At 45.2% G+C, this 25,347-nt stretch overlaps 1 protein-coding gene across 10 annotated transcripts in view; it reads right to left on the minus strand.

Moving 5' to 3' along the window:
• The window catches only part of LOC310681788 (neural-cadherin-like), a 50,831-nt gene extending 25,661 nt beyond the window's left edge, over window positions 1-25,170 (minus strand). For 7 of the 10 annotated variants that reach the window (XR_014513623.1, XR_014513624.1, XR_014513625.1 and 4 more), the window contains exons 1-14: window positions 24,020-25,161; window positions 15,817-16,011; window positions 13,894-14,119; window positions 12,406-12,610; window positions 10,950-11,061; window positions 9,542-9,791; window positions 7,687-7,829; window positions 6,791-6,963; window positions 6,283-6,451; window positions 4,825-4,995; window positions 2,855-3,027; window positions 2,352-2,519; window positions 1,498-1,747; window positions 1,270-1,397 (exon numbers count right to left, since the gene is read on the minus strand). Coding sequence is in view for 5 of the 10 variants with exons in the window: in XM_083449745.1 (XP_083305871.1) it covers window positions 1,270-1,397; window positions 1,498-1,747; window positions 2,352-2,519; window positions 2,855-3,027; window positions 4,825-4,995; window positions 6,283-6,451; window positions 6,791-6,963; window positions 7,687-7,829; window positions 9,542-9,791; window positions 10,950-11,061; window positions 12,406-12,610; window positions 13,894-14,119; window positions 15,817-16,011; window positions 24,020-25,079 (3,423 nt within the window). In the remaining 5 variants the exon portion in view is untranslated. Of the gene's footprint in view, window positions 1-1,269; window positions 1,398-1,497; window positions 1,748-2,351; window positions 2,520-2,854; window positions 3,028-4,824; window positions 4,996-6,282; window positions 6,452-6,790; window positions 6,964-7,686; window positions 7,830-9,541; window positions 9,792-10,949; window positions 11,062-12,405; window positions 12,611-13,893; window positions 14,120-15,816; window positions 16,012-24,019 lie in introns of all 10 variants that reach the window. The other 3 variants (XR_014513621.1, XR_014513622.1, XM_083449746.1) reach the window with 2 other exon arrangements.
• Window positions 25,171-25,347: the final 177 nt, after the last annotated feature.

Raw genomic sequence — 25,347 nt, forward strand, 5'->3', positions numbered from 1 at the left:
TGCCACAGAGGGCATAACCTCTGAAGCAAGTCAACGACTGAACAATTCAGGACTCTCACCGATTGCTGAAATTTAGATTCACACACTGGTCTTTAAATCATTGCATTGGAGAATCAGACATTCTTATGTTTGTGAATCTGCTGTTGGTTGCTGTTGATTATTGAGTAATGTGAGAACGGCTTCAAGGTCTGAGGCTGCCCTCAGCAAAGTGTCTTCTGGAGTCCTCTCTTGCCAATAAGCCCTGCAGGCGGCAACAACACTTCTGCTATCAAATCTGAGTAGCATAAAGTCCCCGTTTTAATTTGCCACAATGTCCCCGAGTAATGTGACCTCAGAGGCATTGTGGGAAGTTAAAATGGAGTCTCACAGGCCCATCCACACAGCACAAAGTGTGGGGTGGGGAGGGAAAGTGTCAGTACAGTCATCCAAGGGTCCCCTACAATACACTAACATGAGGTCAAGAGTAAGCGATCAGTTCAGGCTCTAGCCAGAGTTAATCTATTTATCCCATGAAAAGAAGGGGGCGAGAAAGGCGGAAGGAGGGACAGAGAGAGAGAGAAGGGAAGGACAGAGACAGGGAAAGAGATGGTCTCACCCACTGCCAGGATGCAGCCCCTAACAAATGACCCCTGAGAAGAATGCAACCTTTGGCAGAAAATAAGAATTCTTCCATTCTTGTCTTAAATGATGTACAGTCTACACAAGTGCTTTAATGCATATTGGCATCCACACGTTTTAACGCATGCAAGAGATAGCATGTGGTGCCAGTTGAAAAGAATATGTATACTGTAACTTCGTACTTCAGGAGGCTATTACAGTCAAACCTCAGTTTTTGAACGTCTTGGCTGCCGAACATTTCTGAAGCCGAATGCCAAAAACCCAGAAGTGAATGCTTCCGTTTTCCAACACGCCTCAGAAGTCGAACGGCTTCCAAGGCGCTTTTTTCATATTTTCCCCCATTGACTTTGCAGCCAGCCCACTGATCCTTGGTTTTCAAATGTTTCGGAAGTCGAACAGACTTCCGGAACGGATTACATTCGAAAACCAAGGTTCTACTGTAGTACAAAAAGTTAGGGTCTTGAGTCAATTAAATGGTACTCAGCTAGATTTTACTTGGAGCACACGCACGAAAATTAATGGACTTAGTAATGTTCAAAGGGTCTACTCTGAGCAAGACTTCGCTGACCACCACCCAGAAAGTGTGGGGATACAGAATCGCATGTTGCATTTTCTCACTCGTTTTCAGTAAAGGGAAAGGGAACAACGAACCTCTCCGTGGAGTCCCGAGTCTGAATCTGTAGCAAGAACCTGCACAACAGAGGTGCCAACCGCTGCTCCCTCAGGTACAGAAACCTCGTAAGTAGAAGATGTGAAGAACGGGACGTTATCATTGACGTCTGCGGAACAAAAAGGCAGATTTAGCGATACATGGTTCGCTGACATCAAGTACTTGTAATTTCAGTCTGATATGCCGATATTAATGAACGGATAACCAACCTGTGATATTAACACAAACCGTGGTGAAAGATGCCAATGGAATTGTGGCTACATTCTGAGCCTTGATGCTCAGTGCAAAGAACTTGGTGGTCTCAAAGTCAAGAGGTTCAGCAACCAGAAGTGAAGCAGACCCATCTGCTCTGTTCGGTTTGAGGTAGAAACGGACAGGCATGTTTGTCTCCGGAACCTGGCCCTCTTCCAGGGTATAGGTAACCCTTGGGTCACCAAGTGGGGACGTTGCTTTGATAGTCTAGGAACAGGAATAACCAGGAACACCATTCAGTGGGGAGATGCATTTACATGGGCCACCTTGATCCTTAAGAGTCGAAATGCAGATACTATTGCGGCCAACGGCCCATGGCATCAGAAGCTTTGCTTTCCTGTTAATAATAACCAACCCTCTAATTCTGCAGATGTTTTGGAACACACCTCACATTAGCCCCAGCCAGCAAAACTGGTGATGGGAATTGTACTTCAAAATGTCTGGAAAGCCTGGGGAAGGATGTTCAAAATACTACCATGGACATTTCACACAGGAATCCACACCCAGAAATGAGCTGTGGAGCAAAAGGAGCCAATTCTTCTTTAAAAAATAAATAAATAAGAGATGCAGACATATGGATTCATTTGTGTCCAATAGGAGCAAGACTTGTCTGCAGAATTTCAGAACAATTAGGGGAGGGACCATGACTCATAGTAAAGAACCATGTACACCATCTTGAGCTCCTTGGAAGAAAGTTAAGAAACTAATAGTCCCGCTCTATTTTGTGCCCAGTTCTGAGCACCACTCAGTGTAAACCAGCTTCCTGTCATCCTGAAACAAATACGTTTCCAATTTTATTTTTAAAGTGTACCACTATCTTGGTGTCTCGAATCGTGCTCTCCGGGATCGTGACCGAATAGGCACTTTTCTCCCACTGCGGTGACTGATTAAGTGTGTTCGTTACAGTGATGGTCAGTTCCACCGTGCTGCTCCGGTTCCCTCCATCTGTAGCCACGATGTATCTTGTGATCTGAAATGTCTGCAAAAGAATTTTTAGCAGCCGTTCACCAAAACACGAATGCTCGTTTGCTAGAACAAAGGCGGGGGAAAAAGCAGGTGCGGCAAGTATTCCGCCTGCCAGATTCTGTAAGCCAGACCTTTCCAAATTCTTCAAGCCGGTGACATACTTTTTTAGACATGCATCATTTCGCGACACAGCAGTTCAATTTTAGTAGCATACCAGGTTAAACTGACCCCTTTCCAGCTCTGGGAGGAGCACGGGGAGCGGTCATGTGACACACCTACACACTGAGCCAACACACTAATGTGTCGCGGCACACAGTTTGGAAAGCTCTGCTGTATGCAGAAGCATACCTGGGAGATTACGAGATTCACGTACACCCAGCCTGTGCTGGGGCTGACTTGGAAGTATTCTGGCTCCTGCGGCAACATGGAGTACGTGATGGCGGCGTTTACCCCCTGGTCGTCGTCATGAGCTGCAGCATGGAGGAAACTTGTCCCCACTGGCGTGTCTTCACGAAGGAAGTCTTTGGAAAGATGGAAGCACAGAGTTCATTCTAAACATGCCCTGACCTAGTTAAAGTGGCATTTCAGTGGCGCCAACCACGGCACATAAAAATGCAAGGAAGGCCCTGCCAGATCTAGTCCAGCATCCTTGATCTTAGTGGCCAACCAGATGCCACTTTAAGAAGAACAGAAGCGGAACATGATGGCAATAACCTCTTCCTGCTGTTTCTCCCCAATGGACTGCTACTCAGAGGCATGTTGCCTCTGATCATGGAGGCAATATTTAGCCCAGTGACACCTTGTGCCTGATGTGACTGGTAAGGCAGGAGGCAAGGGAACAATGGTAGGCGGAGCCAGAGGCAACAACAGGTAAAGCCACCTTTTGAAGGCAGGCAGGTAGTGGCTGGCTAAGGACAGAATGAGGTTGGTGGGGCAGAGTCCAACTTGCCCTAATGGATTAGCATCTGCGGACAGCCACTGTATGCAGCCTGGGGGTCATTTTGGACTCACAGCTGCCCATGGAGATGTAGGCCAATTCTGTGTCCAGGCAGCCACCTACCAGCTCCATTCGGTACCCCGGAGGAGACCCTACCTGTTTGTGCACTGCCTCGCCAAAGTGGTACACGCTCTGATTATCTCCCACTTGGACTACTGCAATGTGCTCTATGTGGGGCTACCTTTGAAGGTGACTCGGAAGCTACAACCAATCTAGAATGTGGCAGCTAGACTGGTGAGTGGGAGCAACCGCCAGGACCATAGAACACCGGTCCTAAAGCATCTACATTGGCTCCCAGAACATTTCCAAGCACAATTCAAAGTGTTGGTGCTGATCTTTAGAGCCCTAAATATACCTGAAGAAGTGTCTCCACCCCCAGACACTGCGATCCAGTTCTGAGGGCCTTCTGGTGGTTCCCTTACTGTGAGAAGTGAAGTTACAGGGAACCAGGCAGAGGGCCTTCTGGGTAGTGGCACCCACCCTGTAGAATGCTCTCCCATCAGATGTCAAGGAGATGAGTAACTATTTAACCTTTAGAAGACATCTGAAGGCAGCCCTGTATAGAGACATTTTTAAATGTTTGATGTTTTATTATGTTTTTATATTTTGCTGGACGCCATCCAGAGTGGCTGGGGCAACCCAGTCAGATGGGCGGCATATAAATAATAAAATTATGATGATGATGGTTATTTACTTCCCACCTTTCTTTCATCTTGGAACCTAAGGCAGCATATATTTTCTTCCTAACAAGTAACCCACCTAGGCCAGTGACCAGAAATGTACATTTTCCCATACAAAGGAGTCTTCACATAGCTTTAGTATAGCTGGCTTCTGCACTGCTGCTCACACAGGTGAGGTGAGTATAAGCCACAGCCAGAGACGTTGCAGAATTCCAATAAAAACAGAAGCAGAAATTGCCAACATTCACTCAATCGTCCCGTGCCAAGAACAGAAATCAATCCATTGAATACAATTGGAATTTGCTGCTGCCCCCCACCTTTGCAAATGATACGTAACACAAACAATATGTATTTCATGATGTTGTCCCCCTTCCCATTTGCCTTGCATTTCCTATACAATGAAATTAATGGCCTTTGATCTGGGACAAATGGTGTGGAATAATGTAATGATAACTTTTTGCCAGAAACTGAAATGAAGTGGAATGGAAACATTGCTGCGTGTGACGAACATGGGTTTGAAAATTTATGCCTCCTTACAGCCTTACAGAGAAGGAATCTGAACTGAAGGCTTCTGGGCTCAACACACACTTCGCAAACCTAAATCAACTCTCACGGTGCAACAACAGTTTGTGCCTACTCACACTGATAGCGGCTGTTCTCGAACTTTGGATCGTTGTCGTTCATATCAGCAATGAAGATGGTGATTTGACACACTCCAATCAGTGGCTCCTGAGCTTGATCTGTAGCTGTCACAGAGAGCGTATACTCCTTCTGTTTCTCTCGGTCAAAACGCCGAGTCGAAACGATAACACCTAAACAGAAACATTACTATCAAAACGTCAGCAGGATCACCGCTGGCTTTAATCAGACATTTTCACAAGTCTGCAGCAACTCACTCCCACTGTTCAGGCTTAATAAAAGCTTATCCCTTGTAATGTTTGCCTGCACAGAGGGGCTCCCTTTTTCTTCCACTCTGCAATTTATTTTTCTTGTGTCTCACAAAATAGCTTAGATGGTATACAAACAATTACTGAAGAAATTGCCCAACTCCCAATGTGTTTTGACCCTATTTCTCTCTTCTTCAGGGTAAAGGGCTATTTAAAAGAAATAATGTAACTACAGAATGCATCATGAGCCTCTCCTGAAATAACCAGAAGATGCTTGAAATGCATTGAGAGTCTGAAAACAAAAATTCAGTAAATACTTGTGCACCCGAAGAATTTATCATCATTATTTAGAAGTACAACACCATGAGGCTTGAACTAAGTACAAAGATATACACTTAAAAGCAAGTGACAGTAGACCAACAACCAGTTTAGATGAAGAAAAAATATTTCCAATGGGATTGACAGGGAGGAGAGAGGTATTTAACCCCCCCATCACCCCTTCAAATGGTTCATCTCCATTTAAATTTGAGGACATAATTTATTGCTTTATTTCATAACAATAGTTTATAGACCATTTCCCATCCGAGGTACCACTGTATAAAGCAGTTCCCCCAGGTTCCTATAGTAAGAGGGGAACAGGCTATGGAGCTAACACTTTCTGATTATGCAGGATCTGGCTTGCCTGGCATTTGAGAATGGAGAACTTCTGAAAAAACGATGAGATATTAGCTCTGCCCAATACTATATGGAGAGCAGCAATGGCTGGGAAAAGATAGACATAATATTTTACAAGGACAGGAAGGAACACCACAGACAGAATAATTGTCACACACAGGAGGAATAAGGATGTAGTTTGAATGCTTCACCTATAGATGTATAAACCATTTAATGTGTCAAGACGAATGGATGTCGTTAATATTGCAGTTGTTGTATAAGGGATTGTTATTTCGACTGGAGTGTAACTGAGATGAATAGGATTTTGGAACGCAGAAACAAAGTAAATCATCAAACCATCCATTCTAGCACATGGGAGGCCACCTGAATTATATAATTTGGCATCTGAATGATTGGGATTAGTAATTGCATTATAATTTGGCATTGCTATAATGAAGCTATCATTGGATTGTTGTAATCAAAAACTAATAAAAATTATTGTAAAAAGAAAAGAAAAAAGAATGTTGGGCTAGCCAGACTACGAATGGCGATTCTTACCTGAATCAGGATCAATACTGAAGCCCGGTGAAGCTCCATCTCTGTGCATGAGGCCATACTTCACTTCTCCATTCACTCCAAAGTCTGCATCGTGGGCTTCCACCTGCAGAACGTAGGTTCCTGGAGGCTGGTTCTCTAGAACCCAGGTACTGTCACTGTAGTAAGCACACTGCAATGCAAGAAAACAGCAAGTTAACTTGAGCAACTTCAGAAATCCGTTATCATGTAAGGCACAGTACACTGGCAACCAAATTAAGTGCAAGATAAAGCAGGAGTCAGGCATTCATCTGAAAGGAAGAGAGAAAGTTTTAAGCACGAGTTATTTAGGGAGACTTCAAAGACCGACTTAAAACTGGACGGAACTTTACAGGTTTGAACTTTTCAAAATCAGCAGCAGCCAAACGTAGTGAATACCACATCCTGCAAGTTTGACAAGCAGAAGTCAAAACTACTAACAATTCTGCTGCTACACAAAAAATTAAAAACACACAAACAGGGCAGCTCTCACCTCCCTGAAAACAGGCTTGTTGTTGTTAACGTCATTTATTTCCACCACGACTTCTGCAAAGCTGCTGAGAGATCGTGGTCCCCCCGAGGAATTGTCATCTATGGCAGAGATATTTAGAACATACTGCGGGCTTTTCAGTTTAGGCAGGGGGTTTCTGCGAAGTCTGAGGATACCTGGATTCAGAAGATTGAAGGTCAAGAAAAGAAAGCAAAAGAAAGCAAAATAAAATTAAGTATACCTGGATTCAGGAGTAGGGAGGAACAGTGGCGTAGCGTGGGTTGTCAGCACCCGGGGCAAGGCAAGTGAGAGAGAGAGAGTGAGCCAGGTAGGGGCAGAGAGCTGCGAGTGCAAGCGCCCCCCCCCCGATGTTGCGCCCAGTGCACCTGGCCCCCCCTGCACCCCCCACACTACGCCACTGGGGAGGAAGGTGGAGTTACCAACAAGGAAAAGGTATCTCTCTTTACAGGACATAAGGGTCTTAAATGTAAGAACAATATGTCTCCATAGATTTTTGGAAAAGGTGGCTTGTTTTATATTTAGAGTGACAATTCTAAAGGGAAATGTTTGTGGGGATGATCAGGCAAACTGATCAGTGGAGCGATTGTCTATTTGACAGAATGTCTGGTTTTTATAACCATTTTAGCTGTGTAATATATTTTATCTTGTACTTTTCCTTCTGAATGTCTTTGGCCACACAAATAAATAAATGTTACAACTTATAATAAATGAATAAATCCAATTTATTCTGGCATTGCCAGGAAAGCTATACTGAAACAACGAGCAGCCTGCAAATATTTGCAAGGATTTTCCTATTTAGGTTTATCAATACTGTACAGGCAATGCCTACAGTGCGGAAGAAGATACAACAGACTTACATTCAGCATCTCTTTCCTTACCTTTATGGCTATCCAGTTCAAAATTGCCTTCTTCGTTCCCACCCGTAATTAAGTACAGCACTCCATCTCCATCAGGATCTTTTGCGTGGATAGTAGCCACTAATGTACCAGGGCCTGCATCTTCTGAGAGGAAAGTTCTGTAACTGATGTAAGGAAAGAATAAATGCATTCTAATTCCTAACTTACCCAACAATTTCCCATTAAACAGCATTGCAGAGTTCTTTAAACTTCGTACTGAGTGGACTGGGTATTTAGCAAAGCACAGTGCTGGTGAAACTCCCAGCCACCACCTTAATTTCCCAGAGGCATATTTACACCCCCCAAAAAACAGCCCTACATATGTAAATCATATGTAAATGTGTGTTATGGGACTAAGCACCTAGCAATGCCTCTGGGGCTAGGTGGGCAAGCAGATTGATACACCAGAAAATGAAAACACTTGGCTTCCCCCACAAAATCCACAGAACTGTCTATTTACCCCTCAGAGAGCTACAATTCCAAGCACCCTTAACAAACAACAGTTCCCAGGATTCTTTGCAGGAAGAAATGTACTTTATAGGCATGGTGTTTGCACAGCCCTGCTATCCATCGTTCTGCCTGGACACTGAGGTCCAGCGCCGAGGGCCCTCTGGCAGTTCCCTCGCTACGAGAAGTTGCAGGGAACCAGGCAGAGGGCCTTCTCGGTAGTGGCACCCGCCCTGTGGAACGCCCTCCCACCAGATGTCAAAGAGAAAAATAACTACCAAACTTTTAGAAGACATCTGAAGGCAGCCCTGTTTAGGGAAGTTTTTAATGTTTAATAGGTTATTGTATTTTAGTGTTCTGTTGGAAGTCGCCCAGAGTGGCTGGGGAAACCCAGCCACATGGGCGGGGTATAAATAAACAAATTATTATTATTATTATTATTATTATTATTATTATTATTAATTTGGCCTGATTTCACTTTGTAACTAAACAGCTCTTTAGGAAAGGAGAATTTTGGCTTATAGCGTGTGGACTTTGTGCGAGGCTAGAATTATTTGTACATCATCTGAGTGCCAGAAGCAAGGGAAATGTTTATGTCATTTGACACTGAATAAATGTAATACATTGTTTAGCTCTGAGGAAGGGAAGAGAATACATTCTAGAATTCTGAGAGAATTTTAATTTAAAACCTGCTGTAGGAACTAGCAGGAAATGGTCCATCTACCACATAGTCATGCCATTGCTGATTCTATGTATCCCATAATATGTGTGACTAAACAGGCCTTTACGAACCTGGTCCACTCTAGATGTTTTGGACTGCAACTGCCATCAGCCCCAGCCAGCAGCTGTAGTCAAAACATCTACCTCAAGTTGTCTTTATTTTTTAAAAAAAGCAGCGCCATATTTTTACATATCCTGATCATCCAAAAAATCAGATATTGCAGCTATTTTGTGCAATGCACCTTCATAACATTGCATTAGTTTCTGCAGGTCGGTTTAAGACAGCTGAGGGTTAGGACCTAACAACCATTCTGACTGGCACAATAAGAAGAAGAAGAAGAAGAAGAAGAAGAAGAAGAGGAGTTTGGATTTGATATCCCGCCTTTCACTCCCTTTAAGGAGTCTCAAAGCGGCTAACATTCTCCTTTCCCTTCCTCCCCCACAACAAACACTCTGTGAGGTGAGTGGGGCTGAGAGACTTCAAGGAAGTGTGACTGGTCCAAGGTCACCCAGCAGCTGCATGTGGAGGAGCGGAGACGCGAACCCGGTTCCCCAGATTACAAGACTACCGCTCTCAACCACTACACCACACTGGCTCTCTAGTGTAATAAGATTACACAGCAAATCTGCAATGCAGGAGTGGTACCACTGCAAAGGAAGCTCTGCTTACACTGACTGGGAGAACACCGGGGTTTCATCATTCACATTTGTCAAGCGAATGCGCACAGATGCCGTCCCTGTCCGAGGAGGGTGCCCTTTGTCCACGGCAATGACCACAAACTCATACATGTGGTTGGCTCGCTCATAGTCCAGCCGCTGATTGGAATTGACGACACCCTCGGGCGTGATGGAAAAATCCGCACTCTGAATGAAGTAGAGGATCTCGGCGTTGGAACCAGAGTCACAGTCTGCTGCAAGAACTGCAGCCAGGAATGTTTAAAAGGGTAAAAACAGATGAGCTGGGTCACAATACAGAAGACTAGTCAACACAAGTTTCATTAATTAACAAAGAACTGCTCAGACACACAAACACTTTCTGGGACCTTACAGTAAAGAGCAGAAAATAAAGGAATTAGTAACAATAGTAATAATGATTCAGACAGGAGCCCAGGTAAATTTGGAGGCTGATTGGTAAGGGGTAGCCTCGTGGAAATAATTAAAACCTTGTCTGGTGGCAGCTGGTCTTTAAAGCGGGAGAGTGAACAGAGGAGTACACTCTGTTTAGCAGGGAACACTCTCCCATCAGAAGGCAGGGGTCCCACAGTGGCTGGGAGGAGACCATCACAGTCTGCCAAACGCTACCGAGCAAAAAGCTTTGCATTGCGGAGTCAAACATGGCAGGAAGTAGAAGAGCTTTCTGTGCTGTTTCTAACACCCAAGGAAGATGTTTTCACAGCTGGCCAACAGGGAGAAAACACGTTGTATAGCCCTGTGGGAGCAAACACTTTTTTCAGAATCCCCAGTGCAATTAAGTGGATGGAAACTCACTGACCTTTGAGTATTCATTCAAGATATTGAGGGCACGAGACCAAGAGCTGTCCAAATATTCAGCAACAGGGTTTTTTTTAAAAAAGCAAAATATAATAGTGACTGCTTATTTGTTTGAGGTGTGATAATAAAGGAGAGGAGGGGGGAAATAAGCAGAATGCCAGAATGAAATCTTATTATACATGGCTGTATTCTTTCCAAGTGTCATGACTACACCACCAGGCTCAGCCCCAGAATGAGAGGCTCTGGAGGAAGATGAGGAGGGATAAGAGGCTGGTACAGATGTCTGCTGAGCCCCCTGGCACCCTGCCTGGCTGTAACGGGAAAGAAGATGGAAGTCCGGAGCTGGACAGAGTGTTGTTGGAATCCAGGAAGGGCTCTGGCGGTGGGGAGGAGGGTTCCCAGTGCTCCATCCCAGGGCCAGGGAAGAGGCAGAGGTGCCCACTTTCATACTAGCTGCCCAAGCAGGGACAGAGACTCTTGTGAGTAAGGGCTGCACCCGCCTCTGCTTAAAGTAGCTCGCCTACAGTCCTCGGCTCACCATGTGGCGCTTTGCAAAGACAGGAGGGGGAATGATGGCTCTGGTTTACCTTGCAATAAAGACGTGCCTATAGGGATTGATTCAAGAATGCTTTCCCGGCTATAAATAGATTGCTGAAATTCAGGAGAGCAGTCGTTTTCATCCGTGATATGAACTACGACCTACAAGGGGACAGAAGAGAAATGCTTAGTTACATGGGATCTGAGCATGTGCAGATTTCTTTGCCAATAGAAATTCATTCCATTTTCTATAGTCCCTGGAAAATGTTCATCCTGGAGTTCTGGTTCTAAAGCAACCACTCAAGGTGGCCTACATAACTTAGATAATTAAACAATTCTAGGTATCTGCTCTATATTGAGTCTGACCATTGGTCCATCTAGCCCAGTACTGTCTACACTGACTGGCAGCGGCTCTCTCCAGGGTTTCACACAGTGGTCTCTCCCAGACCTATCTGGAGACACTGGGGGTTGAGCCTGGGACCTTCCCAGGAGATGCTCTACCATTGGGCTATGGCCATTTCAATGATCTTACATGACAAGGTAATTAAATTATATTTTAGATCTGAAAGTATAAAGAACTGAACTTAAAAACCAACAACACAGATTATGAGGCAGCGCATAAACCAAACAATAAGGAACTGATGAACACATCACCCCAGGCATCCAGATTTTGGGAACCATGTACTGAAAAATGGGCACCTTTTGTTTCTGTTTATTATTGTTGTTGTTCATGCTATTCAACATAGCATTAAGCAGACTGCTCCACTGCACAAGGAGAAATCCATGCACTAGATGGATCGCCCCCCACTCCTCTCTCCAAGTTCCCTAAATCTGTTCCAGGGGGTTCTCTCAACCCTTCAGAGCAGATTTAGGAATGGCATGGGGTGTAACAGAAAGGTAAAGGACCCCTGGTTGGTTACGTCCAGTCAAAGGCGACTATGGGGTTGCAGCACTCGTTTTGCTTTCAGGCTGAGGGAGCCGGCGTTTGTCCACAGATAGCTTTCCAGGTCATGTTGCTAGCATGACTAAACCACTTCTGGTGCAACGGGACACCGTGATGGAAACCAGAGCGCACGGAAACGCCATTTCCCTTCCCGTTGCAGTGGTACCTATTTATCTACTTGCACTGGCATGCTTTCGAACTGCTAAGTTAGCAGGAGCTGGGGCAGAGCAATAGGAGCTCACTCCATCGTGGGGATTAGAACCACCGACCTTCTGATTGGCAAGCCCAAGAGGCTCAGTGGTTTAGACCACAGCACCACCCACGTCCTGGGGTAACCCATAGGGCATGCATGGGTGGAGAAAGGGAAACCCCCTTACACAAGCACTAATGCCTTTTTTAAAAAAATCCATTTGGGGTTGCCATTCTAATTCAATACCCAAACTTTTTAGGCTGGCACTGGAGGACTGGTATTTCAATATGCTCTGTGTAATGATCTTAACATGCAACCCCCTATATTGAAATGAACAGATAACCAAGTACAGAAAGGAAAACCCTGGCTCTACCTCAGTGACGCTGCTGAGCAAATTCTCGGCTTCCATTGCTTTAACTAAAAAATGGTAGAGGTGATGCTCGCTCTCGTAGTCCACCGTATGAGTCAAGCTTAGCGTGCCGGTCTCTGGGTCCATGCTGAACAGGCCACTGGGATTCATCAGCAGAGTGTAAGAGAGAGGCTGGCTCTGGAAGGAGACTGCTTCAATAACAGCCACTCTGAAAAGGAAAGATTAACCAAGAGACAGTTTGTTAATCCTGGGTAGGAAGAAGAGATGAAAGAGGTGAACCAGGATCCCTTGCCAAGTTACCAGTTTCTCCTTGCAAATTTCATTTTTACACTTTCAATACATGGATTTAAAAATAACTCCTGAAATTAGACTTCAAATTAGGCTGCTGCAGTCAGTCCAGGTGCTCCCACTTTGCTCTTCCCCTAGTTGGGTGGGAAAACAAACCACGGAGGCAGCTGGCTTAGCAATTACCAGCACCTATGGTTCGTTCCTCACCAAACAAACGGCGATCTGTTTCTCCCAAACAAACCACAATTGGGGAGGTGGTTGGGATATCAATGCTAAGCCAGTTGCTGCGTGGTTTGTTTCAAGCAAAGGAGGAGCAAAGCAGGAGTTGCAGGGCTGTGCGCACCACCATGCAGATTGTGCAAAGGGTGATTTGCTCAAGCATAGCTAATGGCCTGGTGTTCTGTCTGACGGGGCCATTAGGTTTCTGCAGACACAAACTGGGCTCAGAAAACAACAGGAAGCTACGAGAGCATTGCTGTAACATGCTCCTATTGACCCATTCACATCAAGAAGCAGATTTCCACATTTTTCACCTGATAAAACTTCAAAGCACTCATCAAGGGTCGCCCCAGTAGAGCAAACTAGACCCAACTACACGTTGAAAATATATTTTGGTTTTACAACGCAAGCTTTTCATGTTTAAGTAATGTGCATAAGGTGATGACATCACCTTGCCAACAAAGGTCCGTATAGTAAAAGCTATGGTTTTCCCAGTAGTGATGTATGGAAGTGAGAGCTGGACCATAAAGAAGGCTGATCGCCGAAGAATTGATGCTTTTGAATTATGGTGCTGGAGGAAACTCTTGAGAGTCCCATGGACTGCAAGAAGATCAAATGCATCCATTCTTAAGGAAATCAGCCCTGAGTGCTCACTGGAAGGACAGATTGTGAAGCTGAGGCTCCAATACTTTGGCCACCTCATGAGAAGAGAAGACTCCCTGGAAAAGACCCTGATGCTGGGAAAGATGGAGGGCACAAGGAGAAGGGGACAACAGAGGACGAGATGGTTAGACAGTGTTCTCGAAGCTACAAACATGAATCTGACCAAACTGCGGGTGGCAGTGGAAGACAGGAGTGCCTGGCGTGCTCTGGTCCATGGGGTCACGAAGAGTCGGACACGACTGAACGACTAAATAACAACAACAACAATGTGCATAAGTATCTACAACGCGGTCTTTTAGTACAGCAGGATTCACCACTTACTTTTCACTTGCTGGAGTATTTTCTGGAACAAACACACTGTAGGACATATTTGTGAACTGAGGAGGCCTGGAGCCAGCCAGGATAGAGATGTAAGCGTATGGGCTTTTGCTGCCATATTCATCAATGGCCAGCACGGTGACCACATACTCCTGGTTCAGAGTTAAAGGCAAGCCAGTTGTCAATATGACCCCTGTGTCCATATCTATATCAAATCGTTCCTCACCACCTGTTGAGTGAAAGGAGTACAAAAAATTATGAAAAGAGGTGTTGTTACCTTCTAGCACCAAGCTCCTCAGTGACACAAATTTCTTTCCCATTACTATTTAACACCAACACTGACTCTTACACATTGCAGTGGACAGAATTAGGTTCTTTTGATGGATGAGTGACATCTAAACCAGCAAGCAGTATAGCTTAGCACATGGGTAGGCAAACTAAGGCTCAGGGGCCGGATCTGGCCCAATCGCCTTCTAAATCCGGCCCACAGACAGTCTGGGAATCAGCATGTTTTTACATGAATAGAATTTGTCCTTTTATTTAAAATGCATCTCTGGGTTATTTGTGTGACCTGCCTGGTGTTTTTACAAGAGTAGAATGTGTGCTTTTGTTTAAAATGCATCTTTGGGTTATTTGTGGAGCATTGTGGGGCATTTCCCCCCCCCAAAAATATAGTCCGGCCCCCCACAAGGTCTGAGGGACACCAGACCGGCCCCCTGCTGGAAACGTTTGCTGACCCCGGCTTAGCATATCCACCAAACTCGGTGCTCCACTTATTATGCCTGGGAAGGAAGACTTTGAGCTGCCATCATCAGTATTCTGAACAGGAATTTCTGTTCCTATTCCTGGGCCAAAGTTAGTAGCACACATGAGCTGCCATTGTCTCCTGCACACACCAGTGGCACAGGAAAGAGCAGGGCCTGCACACATTTCTGTGTACACTCTGAGCCAATTAAAAATCCCATTTATGCAAAGCGGTTTGGCACTAGTGATTAAATCAAGGAAGTCCCTAAGCAATTTACCTCACTTGACTACATTACGCTATCTGCTCTGCTGCTTCTACCAAGCATATGGCACAGAAGAATGAAGGTTATAGGAAGGGAAAGTGAATTATAGGGGAAAACAACAGCAGTAGGGGGAGAAAAGACCATTTGCAGAGCACTGACGCTTCAAACTAATCTAGGACTCAGCACAGAAAGTAGTTTGGCTGCGGCTGCAGTGGGGTTTGTTGAAGTGGGGACATAAAATGAGGCAGCAAAGATGCAATCCCTTAGTCACTTTTCAATTAAAATATGCATAATCAACGCAACGTAACAAAGGCTTTTTAAGTCTGCCAAAAATAAACTAGCTGGGGAAGTTTAATCTCCGGAGCCGTGGGTCAGTAGGGTGTGTCATTTTAAGTGGTGAAACTTAATTTTTGCAAATTTCTTCAATGAAGGGTTTTTAAAATATGGTTTTGAGTGTGATTAATTCAAATCTGTTATTATTTTTGTGACTGGACAACATTTAGCTTGGTAAACCTGCATTTGATGAAGAAGCACATAAGCTGCTTTTGGAAAACCTATGAGTTTTAATTTTACCTACTGAAAATGTCAGGTAATGCTAAATAAAATAAGAAGAAAAATATAAATAAATAAATATTTAATATAACTGCAAGTACTTGGCAATCATTTTAATTATTTCTATGCAATTTTGCACACATTTTACTTGCCAAGCCAAACTAAATTATATTAAGTTAACCCAAACTATCTTTTGAATTTCCCCAGTCATATTACAACTTTTTAGCACCACTCATTTTTGGAATTGGAAAGTTGAAACATTCAAAGCACCCTAGTGGGTTAGGGCTTGAATCCTGTCAGTGCATCAATGGGTTTCAAAATAAAAAGAGGCAAAATTCATTTCAGACAGAAAGCAGCACCTATTTACCTGCAATCAGAGCATAGGATATCCCAACACTAGAATTTTCATTACCACTGTAATGGGCGACAAGTTGATAGACTGATGTGCCTGCTCGAGCGTCAGGATCAACACGTGCCAAATAGGGGTATGGATACATTTCCCAAGAGATGAGCTCCTCTTCAACGGCTATAATCACCACACGGCACAAATACCAGTCATGGTCTGCAAGGGATACAGAAAAAGTTAAAATAAGTAAATAAGAATTTGGGAGCTTACACAGAGAGGTGCAGGGAGGCCCAGCAAGGCCCTCCGCTACCATAGATATATACTGTGGTATCAATATATTTAGCTGGTTATATATTGTGATGTTGAGAACCAGGTATCGCCTAGCCCTACTGGCAGGAGAACATGATAAGGTGGGAGCTGTCAGCAATAGAGCTTAAGTTCAGCAGGCACATCTTCAACCTTTTACAGCAGAAGATTAGTGGTTAACTGCCAAGCTGGTTGTATTAACACCTGTAACAGCAGAAAAAAATCATTTGTCAGGAACGGTCATATATAGCACCAATATCTTGGCTAATTAATTGGACAGCTAATTAACACAAATGGTGTGATACAAATTCTTTGTCTTGGTTTAATGCACTCCTTTGGCTGCTAAGAAGGACCCCATGCTTTTCAGTGGGCATCTTAGCATGTACAGAAGATAGGTAGCTACTGAATAACTATAAATTGCAGGTGTAAGAAAAAGAATTTCGTAAGGAAACGGGGTAGGCCGGGAGTGAGTGCTGAATTCTTCCCCACCTATACTCCTTCCTGAAAGCCCCACTCCGTTTTTATTTTCATCAGAAGAGAGACTGTTTCAAGGAATATCAAAACCAACGGTGGGATTTTTTTTTTTGGGGGGGGAGAACTGTTAGAATTCCTGCTCCATGACTGCAGTCATGGGATTTTTGTCTTTCGCATGATGGTGTATGTTTTGACTCCACAGAGTGGGAAGTGACAAAGACAGGATGTTTGTGTTACTGTGTTCTATGAAGTGGGACTACTGTCCTTTGTTCTTTTTCTCTTTGCTGTCTGATGCTAGAGAGAGAGAGGGAGCCATGTTACAGTGCTCCGTGCGTGTTTATATGTAAATAAAGTAGATTAGCCAAAATGCTGAGTTGCTGAGGTCTGTCACGCAAGTTGCGAAGACTCTGCGGATCCCAGTGTGCCGGTGTCTGTTAGCATTGGTCGCTGTGATGTTTGGGCTGAAGAAAGCTTATGAAGCTCCCGAACGATCGAGCAGGAGGGAGAGAACATGCCAGTTGGGCATGTGTCTCTGCTAGGGTCCTACTCAAGTGTAGGCTGAGCTCCTGACAACAACCTCCCTGTTGCTCCCAGAATTGTACAGCTGGAGGGGAACCAGATGGTCATCTAGTCCAATGCAGGACTCTCAACTAAAAGCACCCATGACTGGTGGCCACCCAAACTTTGCTTAAAAACCTCCAATGAAGGAGAATCCACCACCTTCCAAAGTTAATAAGTGACAGATTTACAATCCCACTGCAATGCAAAACCCCCACAAGGCATTAAGCCCAATAGTACAGCATACAAACAAGCTCTCAGAAACCACTCACGGAGCTCACCCACTAATTTGCAAATAGGTCACTTAATAGCCAGAGGACAACAAGCTATAGCAATCGATGCAAACTGGCTTATGTTTGAACTTGAGCCATTCTGCAGGGAAGGACTTTGGTAATATAGTGCCCTGAGTGAGGACAAATTATTTCTTATTATCACAATAATTCATTTATTATTTTGTGCTCCCTCGGCTCGGGGAAACCTCCTGCACTGTCCTAAATCCAGTACAGCTTTATGAAACCAATGAAATCCAAAACCTGGCCAGCGAATAGGGCACACCAACAGAAAACGCTATCTGGACCTTGATTAGTTTTACCTTCTGCTCAAGCAAAGAGTAGGTATGGATTCAGCACAAAGAACTGGGGCTTCACCATTGTTTTCTGAAGCATTTTCAGCATCTCAAATGCCTTGCAGCCCTCCTTTAAACCCCTCCCCTTTTTGTAAACCCATCTGGGGTGTTCTGCTTTGTTTTTACAATCAAGTGGTACGTAAATTTTATGAAATAAATAAATATAATTCACCGTCAAAACCATCTTGCAATGGATAATGGTTTTTGGCTAACATGGCCAACAATTAGACATGATGGGAGCTGTTGGCCATCTTGCTAATGCCAGGCAGGTTTGGGTCTGGATGGTGCCCCAATGAGAAACTACTGCATCTTTATATCCGTAACTGAACAAAGGGCACTGTTTTATCGGCACTGACAAGAAAACTGAGGCTAAGAGACTTAACTTATTTGATTAAAAAGAGGCCTTACTGAGGTTGACTTGATTAACTAAAGCCACTTAGAAAGAGACAACCACCTTTGCTTGACAATGGCTTTTAATAATTCCAGATGCATTCACACAAGTTTGGTTTCCATACTTAACTGGTGGCTGGCTACATCGTTCAAAATTCGCCAGGCACCAGGTGCACTTTGCACCTGACTATCGGCCACTTGCGACCAAGTGAAGATGCCCAGGCACCAGGATGGCACCTGACATCTCCACCATCTGGAGGTGCCACGCCTTGGATCTTGACTGTTTTCACGCACTACCAACACAGGCTGGAGAATTCTATCCATTATATTTTATCTGCACGATCAGAATGAATTTCAGGAACCAAAAAGTCGTATTGAAAAATATGACTTTCAACCTGTCTGGCCCCAAAATGGCAACTAGGCATTCCATTTTGGTGACTGTAACCCTGGTTTAAGGAGCCTAGCTTATATAGCTGAGTTTCTAACACTGGCTGGCTACTTACAAAATGCTGCCAACTTTGATTGTGTTGACGGGGCTTTTGGTGAAGAAACAATTCCTGTGGTTTGTGCTCAAGACATGCTTTTCAAATGGAACAAAAGCCAACCAAATTACCTTCTTGCATTTAGAATGTTACATACTATTAGCCAAAAATCCAGAAGTACCTAAATACTTAACATCGGTGCTACATCAGACAAGCATTTTACAGACTACGAAATGTGCTTCCCTGGCTCCTGATTTTCAACCAAGCCCCCGCCTGACACACACAAAAAAGATCAGACATACAAAAGCATTCAGCTAGTGCTGAATCAATATGACCAAACAACATTTTGTTCCGTTGACATAAACAGCTTGATGTTACAGCCAAGCTATTTGTCAATACTGATCTGTCACCACAAGAAAGTGATCTGGCAAGACACAAAATCAGCAGGATGTTTAAGCCAAACTGATACCGAAGAGTGGGGGTGGGGGGGGATTACTACCTACTTAAACCACATGGGCCTGTTCTCGGCAAGTTTACTTAGCCCAAAATAAGTGTTGAAAACTGAATGCAAACCACTGCTGCTACACCTTCGTCCTACCAACTTATTCCAAGACTATACAAATCAATAATAAACGTAAGCTGCTTAAAGAAGAGACATATATTTGCTTCATCATGTCAGGTACTGCCAGTACTTGGAACAAATTCACTGAAATAGTTCAAAAATATCTCTGAAGTCGTTCCTATAACTTCTGGGTGAATTGATGAAAATTACCGTATTTTTCGCTCCATAACACGCACCCGACCATTACACGCACGTAGTTTTTAGAAGAGGAAAATCCGTAGGCATGCCACCCGTAGGCATTCCCTCCATAACAAGCACAGACATTTCCCCTTACTTTTTAGGAGGAAAAAAGTGAGTGTTATGGTGCAAAAAAATACGGTAAATTCCTCTGGCAGAATGTGGACCATTTTTAATTTAGTTCCATTTTAATTCAAATCGGTTTTCATTGCACTTAACTCTGTGTTTGATCTATCTGAAAAGTGCATTTTTGAGAATACACACTTTTAACACTCAGAGAACATCCGTTATGGGCTCTATGATAAATGTTACACATAAAATGAGTTGATTTGTTATACAGAGTGTTAAAGGACAATGAGCAGCCACCCTTCAGAAATACAGAACATATAACTTTTTTCCCTTTTTCACACCCTGCTCTTTTAGGCTTTCCATTTTGCTAATAAATAAGGTGATGGAGCACTTGGAACTACTCTCAAACACTCACAAAAGGTGCTTTTTTTCGCTTTCATAAAGCTGCTACAGGGTTCAATATGCAGCTTATGGTCACTTTGTCTCTCAAGTAGGGCAGACACCAAGAGCCTCAGCAAGATCAAGGGAAAGGACACAAAGGATGGATTTATACTGGAAGAAAAGGAAAGCAATAATGACCAGTACAAAGAAGCAGTCCTGGGAATTTAATGGATTTTGTATTTTCCTATCTTTAAAAAATTAGACTAATTTGGAGATTAAATTGGCTTTTGTAATTACCTGTTTCCTTTGCTAATTGGGACCCCCACAGACTAAATTATACTCCCAGAGACAAGGAGGCACAGAAAGCTTATGGCCATTCATGACTGGGGGTGTTCTGAGATGACAGAGCAATGTACACAAACCTTAAAAGACAATGAGAATAGCACACAAAATAACGAAACCAGAGACAGCAAAGCATCAAACCTACTTTTTCGTAATATCCATGGTGGGCAATAACATTGCCTGAACTTTATCCTTAAACAATTCTGGGTGTATTCCCATTTTAATATGTAGGAAATTGAAGTTGAGAGATAACTTCCTTAACATGTGGTTATTATGGGAGTTGCTTTATTCCATTTTCATTATATAGCTTATTTATATTTTGTTTTTAAATGTGCTGTGAATCGTTCGGAGACCTCTGGGTAGCAAGGGATCAACAAGTCTAATAAATAAGTAACAACCACACGGGACAACTTTGTACTGTCTGCTTAAGTGTAATCCTACTCAAATGAACGGCACTAAAAAAATTACAGAATTTTCTTTACATTTCCTTCCTCATCTTTATAGTCCACATAATGGATGTTGGTAGAGGGCTGTTTGCTCCATGCACTAATGAAATACATCTGGGTCAAGCTTGGCATTCCACAGTATTGCACCATCGCAAGAGCCACCAATGGGTTGGTTTTTGCCAGCTCTTCCGAGTGCATTTGTAAAACTTAACAGTTATAAGCAACCACACCGACATTTTTCCAGCATGTTTTATTTTGAAGATTTCCAAATGTAATTTAATTTTGAACAGTTGCTCTAAAGGAAGTGTGGCTATGACCTTGTCCTACATGATCACTGGAATTATTTCCACCCCGAGGCGTTTTGTCTTGTCGATATTGTTATTGGGCACAGGATGAAGCAGAACACAGCTTTGCAAAGAGGATCACGGCAGAGATCATAATAAGCTCTTTTTAAAGAACAACAATGCAAAAGAGCAGCAAGCCGATTGTGCAGTCGGCTTCACAAGTTAACACAGCAATACCCTTCATCGGTTTGCCTGCTTTTAACTTAATAAGCTAGATCAAGCCTGCACAAAAAGCCTTGTCTGGACTTTTAATGCAGTGGTGGATGGGACTAAACCGTCTGAGGGGCTGGCGTGGGGGCGAACCACAGCTCAATATTTTATTATTTATACATTTCATAAAATTTAGACACCACTTGGTTGTAAGAAGAAGAACTCAAAGCTGTTTGCAAAAAGAACCAAACAGTAAAATCATCCATAAGGACAGTTAAAAATAGCTATTTAAAACATTAAAGGGATGTAGTAGAGCATGTGGTTTACACCAGGAAGTGAGAACCCTGTTGCCCTCTTGGATCACAACTGCCATCATCTATGATCATTGGCCATGGTGGTTGGGTCTAGTAAGAACTGGAACCTAGGAACACCTGGAGGGCCAGAGGTTCTCTGTCGCTGTTTTGAATGGAGAAGGTCCAAGGTTCAGCCCCTGAGATCAAGTAGCAGCTGGTGGGAAAGAGCATCTGCCTGTGACTCTGATGCCAGAGAGAACAATACTGGACCAGATGGAGAAATAGCCGACCTCTGTTACCATGTCCTCATCCATGACATTTGCAAACAGAAATGTACACAGTAAGCATGGGAAAGGCCTCCAGATGTTGTTGCATCAAACCTGCACTTTGCCTAGATTACGTCAATGGAAAGAGTCATGAGAGATGGAAACCGAGCCACTTGGAGACGCTCCACAGCTCAGTGTGGCCCTCCAGATACAACTCCCATTATCCCTAGCCACTGACCATGCCAGCTGGGAGCTGCCATATCTGGAGGGCTACAGGCAACCCATTTCTGCTGCAACAGGCACAGTGTTAGCACCTTGAGAACACAACTGGCTTCTTCATATGACCAAAAATAAATAAATGTGTTGTTAGCCCTTGTGAGTGTGAAACCTCAACTTACACTGAAGTCCAGGGATGGGAAACAAGGAGGAAGCTTTAGAACATATATACAAAGTGTATCTAAATATGTTCAAACTCTATGGCCAATAACACACCCTTTAACAGTACCACCTGCATGTAGATAGCAAGAGTAACTCACAGGCGCCCCAGCCAGCACAGTCAACAGGCAAGTTGTAGTTCAGTAACATCTGGAGGGCAGAAAACTTGCTATCCCTGATGTAGGCACTTGCCTCTACTTAGAGAAGGAAGGTGTACTACTGAAAATCCAGACACCATGGCTTCAAAATCAAACCAGCTCTCTTATCACCGCTCCCCGTCCTTCCCACTTTGCTTAACATCCAGCATGATAAAGAGTTTTGCTGGACTCAAAGAGCTTGTGCGCTTTTTGTGACATTTCGGTTAGTCATAATAAAGGGACTTGCTCCACTACAGTCAGTTCCATCTTAGAAGTCTTGAAGACTAGAAACTTAATTTGCCCCCCCGAAAAAAAAGAAACAATATTCTCAAGAGGCTGAATCACTGTGCTTTTACGGGGGTGGGGGGTGCAGTCAAGCAATGTAAGCAATGAATATCAATATTGCACTTTCAGATATTGCGGCTGCACCTGTTTAATGACCTCTCTCTTTAGAAAGGAAGCTGCATTTATTCAAAAGCAAACTGCATATTTGAAATAACTGTCGTTTTGTGCAAACAAGCAACCATTTTCACACTGGTTAGGAAGGATCCCTCAGTCCACACACTGTTTGCCAAGGATAATGGGATGTACAGCTTGAAATGTGCTTCAGCATGTCTTGTTTGCTTGTGAATGTTTGCACCATAACTCAATATTCTGCTTCAAACTGTTGAAATCTTTACAAATGATGAACTCACACAGCTAAACTATAAAATACAAAGTTGAAGAAAAATCAAAACGTCTGCCACCTGGGATCAAACAGCGTGACATCGTGTTTACCTGTCTTGACTCTTTTCTTTTAAAATAAGAAGCCGCCTCTGAAGGCTGCAATCTCAAACAAAGAAATGAGGGAGGAGGTGGAAGAGCCTCTCAAACCATTTTTCTAATCAGATATTGCTCTCCCATGTCTTTCTTCTCTCCAAAGGGAAAACATGAAAGGATTGTGTACTTTTCCCATCAGGAGAAATGGCCCAAGGAGAAAGAGTGAATCCACCAGACCTGCGACCATTTTCATTTGAGAAAAAGGCTGAGCAAAATTACGAACACTTGAGCATGATGTGTAGTTTGAAGCATGAGACAAGACTCATCTATGGAGAGTAGCTGTATCACAAGTCTGAAGAATTAGGAGGCAGAATTTCTGCTCAGTAGGTTTCTTTACAGGCTTGATGGATTTCTAAGGTATGCAGTCTCCCACACAAGTCAATATATGCTTTAAATCAAAATAATTAAAAAGGGAATGAGTCCGTGAACTCCAGCATCTCTTTTGAAATAATCACATGAATGCAGCCACCAATCTTTCAGTCTACCTGCTGCTTCAGTGTTGCTCCCACAGCACCACAAAAACATTGCTATCCCACGAAATCATTTGGGCTGCTTATGCAACTAGAACAGCCTTAGTGGCAAAGCAGTTCTCTGACCACATGGGACAATTTACCACACAACCCACACCTGGCACCTAACACTGTGTTCCGTTCAGCATCAAGCGCAAGCATTTTAGAATATGCTGCATTTAGATAGTTAGATGGTTTTATTATTCTCAATCTTATTGCATCGCTGTGACTTTTACCTTAAATTTCTGTGTCGACAACCCCAAAAGATATACTTTGAGTAAAGGACTGGCTTATACCTGTTGTTTTTATTAAAACCCCTAAAATGTCACCGCATCTGCTCCGCACCTGCTCAGAGACCCCCACGACTTAGCAGGCTTCCCACCTGTGAGGCAGCCTCACCTTGCCCGTCTATCCGATGCACCTTGACCACCACCTCCGTCCGGCCTCCCCTCTCCAGCTGCCGGACGAGGGACAGTCGGCCGGAGCCCCTGTCCAGCTCCACTGGGAAAGCCCCCGCCGCGGCCAGAGAGACCATCTCGAACCAGCTGCCGCCCGCCTCCTGGTAGCGGGTGTCCGGGACGGTGAAGATGAGCTCCCCCGCAGGCGCCCCGACGGGGACGCGGACTTTGTAGCTGGGGCTGGAGGAGGCGGCGGCCAGGGCGCGAGCCTTGCGCGGCGACGGAGCAGCGCCTTGGACGGCGCTCGTCGTCGTCGTCGTCGTCGTCCTCTTCCTGACGGCCAGCTCCAGGCGCCTGGCGGGGCTGCGCAAGGGCCGGGGCAGCCCGTGGTCCTGGGCCGAGACCCAGAGGCTGAGGCGGCGCAGGCCGAGCAGGGAGCCCACGGTGAGCACCTGCCCGCTGCGCGGCACCACGAAGAGGCGGCGGCCCGGCTCGGAGGCGCCGGGCCACGAGCGGTAGGTGAGGCGCGCGTTGGCGCCTTCGTCGGCGTCCAGGGCGCGCAGGCGCGCCACCTCGGAGCCCAGCGGCGCCAGCTCGTCCACCTCGAGGGGCGGCGCGGGGCCCGGCGGGAAGCGAGGCCGGTGGTCGTTGCGGTCCAGCACCCGCAGCCGGAGCAGCAGCGCCGCCCTCGAGGGGCCCGTCAGCGACAGGCTGTAGCGCGGACGCGCCTCCCGGTCCAAGCGCTCGGCCGTGCGCAAAAGCAGCAGCAGCGCCGGCCGCCGACGGGGAGCCCCGGGCGGGAGCAGCTGCAGGGCGAAGTGCGAGGCGCCGTCGCCCTCCAGGGCCCAGGCGGCTCCCGGCGTCGGCGCTCGCAGCAGCAGCCTCCGCAGCGGCACCCGCAGCCCTTGCACCCGCGTCCCCGGAGGGCTGTTCTCGGGCACCTGCCCATAGAAGCAGAGGGCGCGCGGCGAGGCGGGCCAGCGGCACGGGGAGCCGCCCGAGCCGGCCGCGAGCCAGAGGAAGAGGAGCCAGTGGCGGGCCCCGGCCGGCGAGTCCCTCATTCTCCCCCTCGGTGCGGCGCCGAGCGATTCCCGGAGACGGGGCAAGTTCTCCAGCAGCCCGAGACTGCGGGCGCAGCACCGCCGACTCCACGTGGAGGGATGGACGGGACGGGCGCTCCGCCCTCCGCGCAAGAGCCGCCAATCGGATGAGCGGAGGCGGAGTGCGTTTGCCTAGAAACTTGTACCGTGTGGGTCGATGGTGTGAAAAAACGGCCCGCGCTTTCTCCAAACCTATACGTGTTTGCAGATTCTGTGCGTAAGATCACTC

Source organism: Podarcis tiliguerta, assembly GCF_965153285.1.
Source record: "Podarcis tiliguerta genome assembly, chromosome: 7".
Lineage (NCBI taxonomy): Eukaryota > Metazoa > Chordata > Lepidosauria > Squamata > Lacertidae > Podarcis > Podarcis tiliguerta.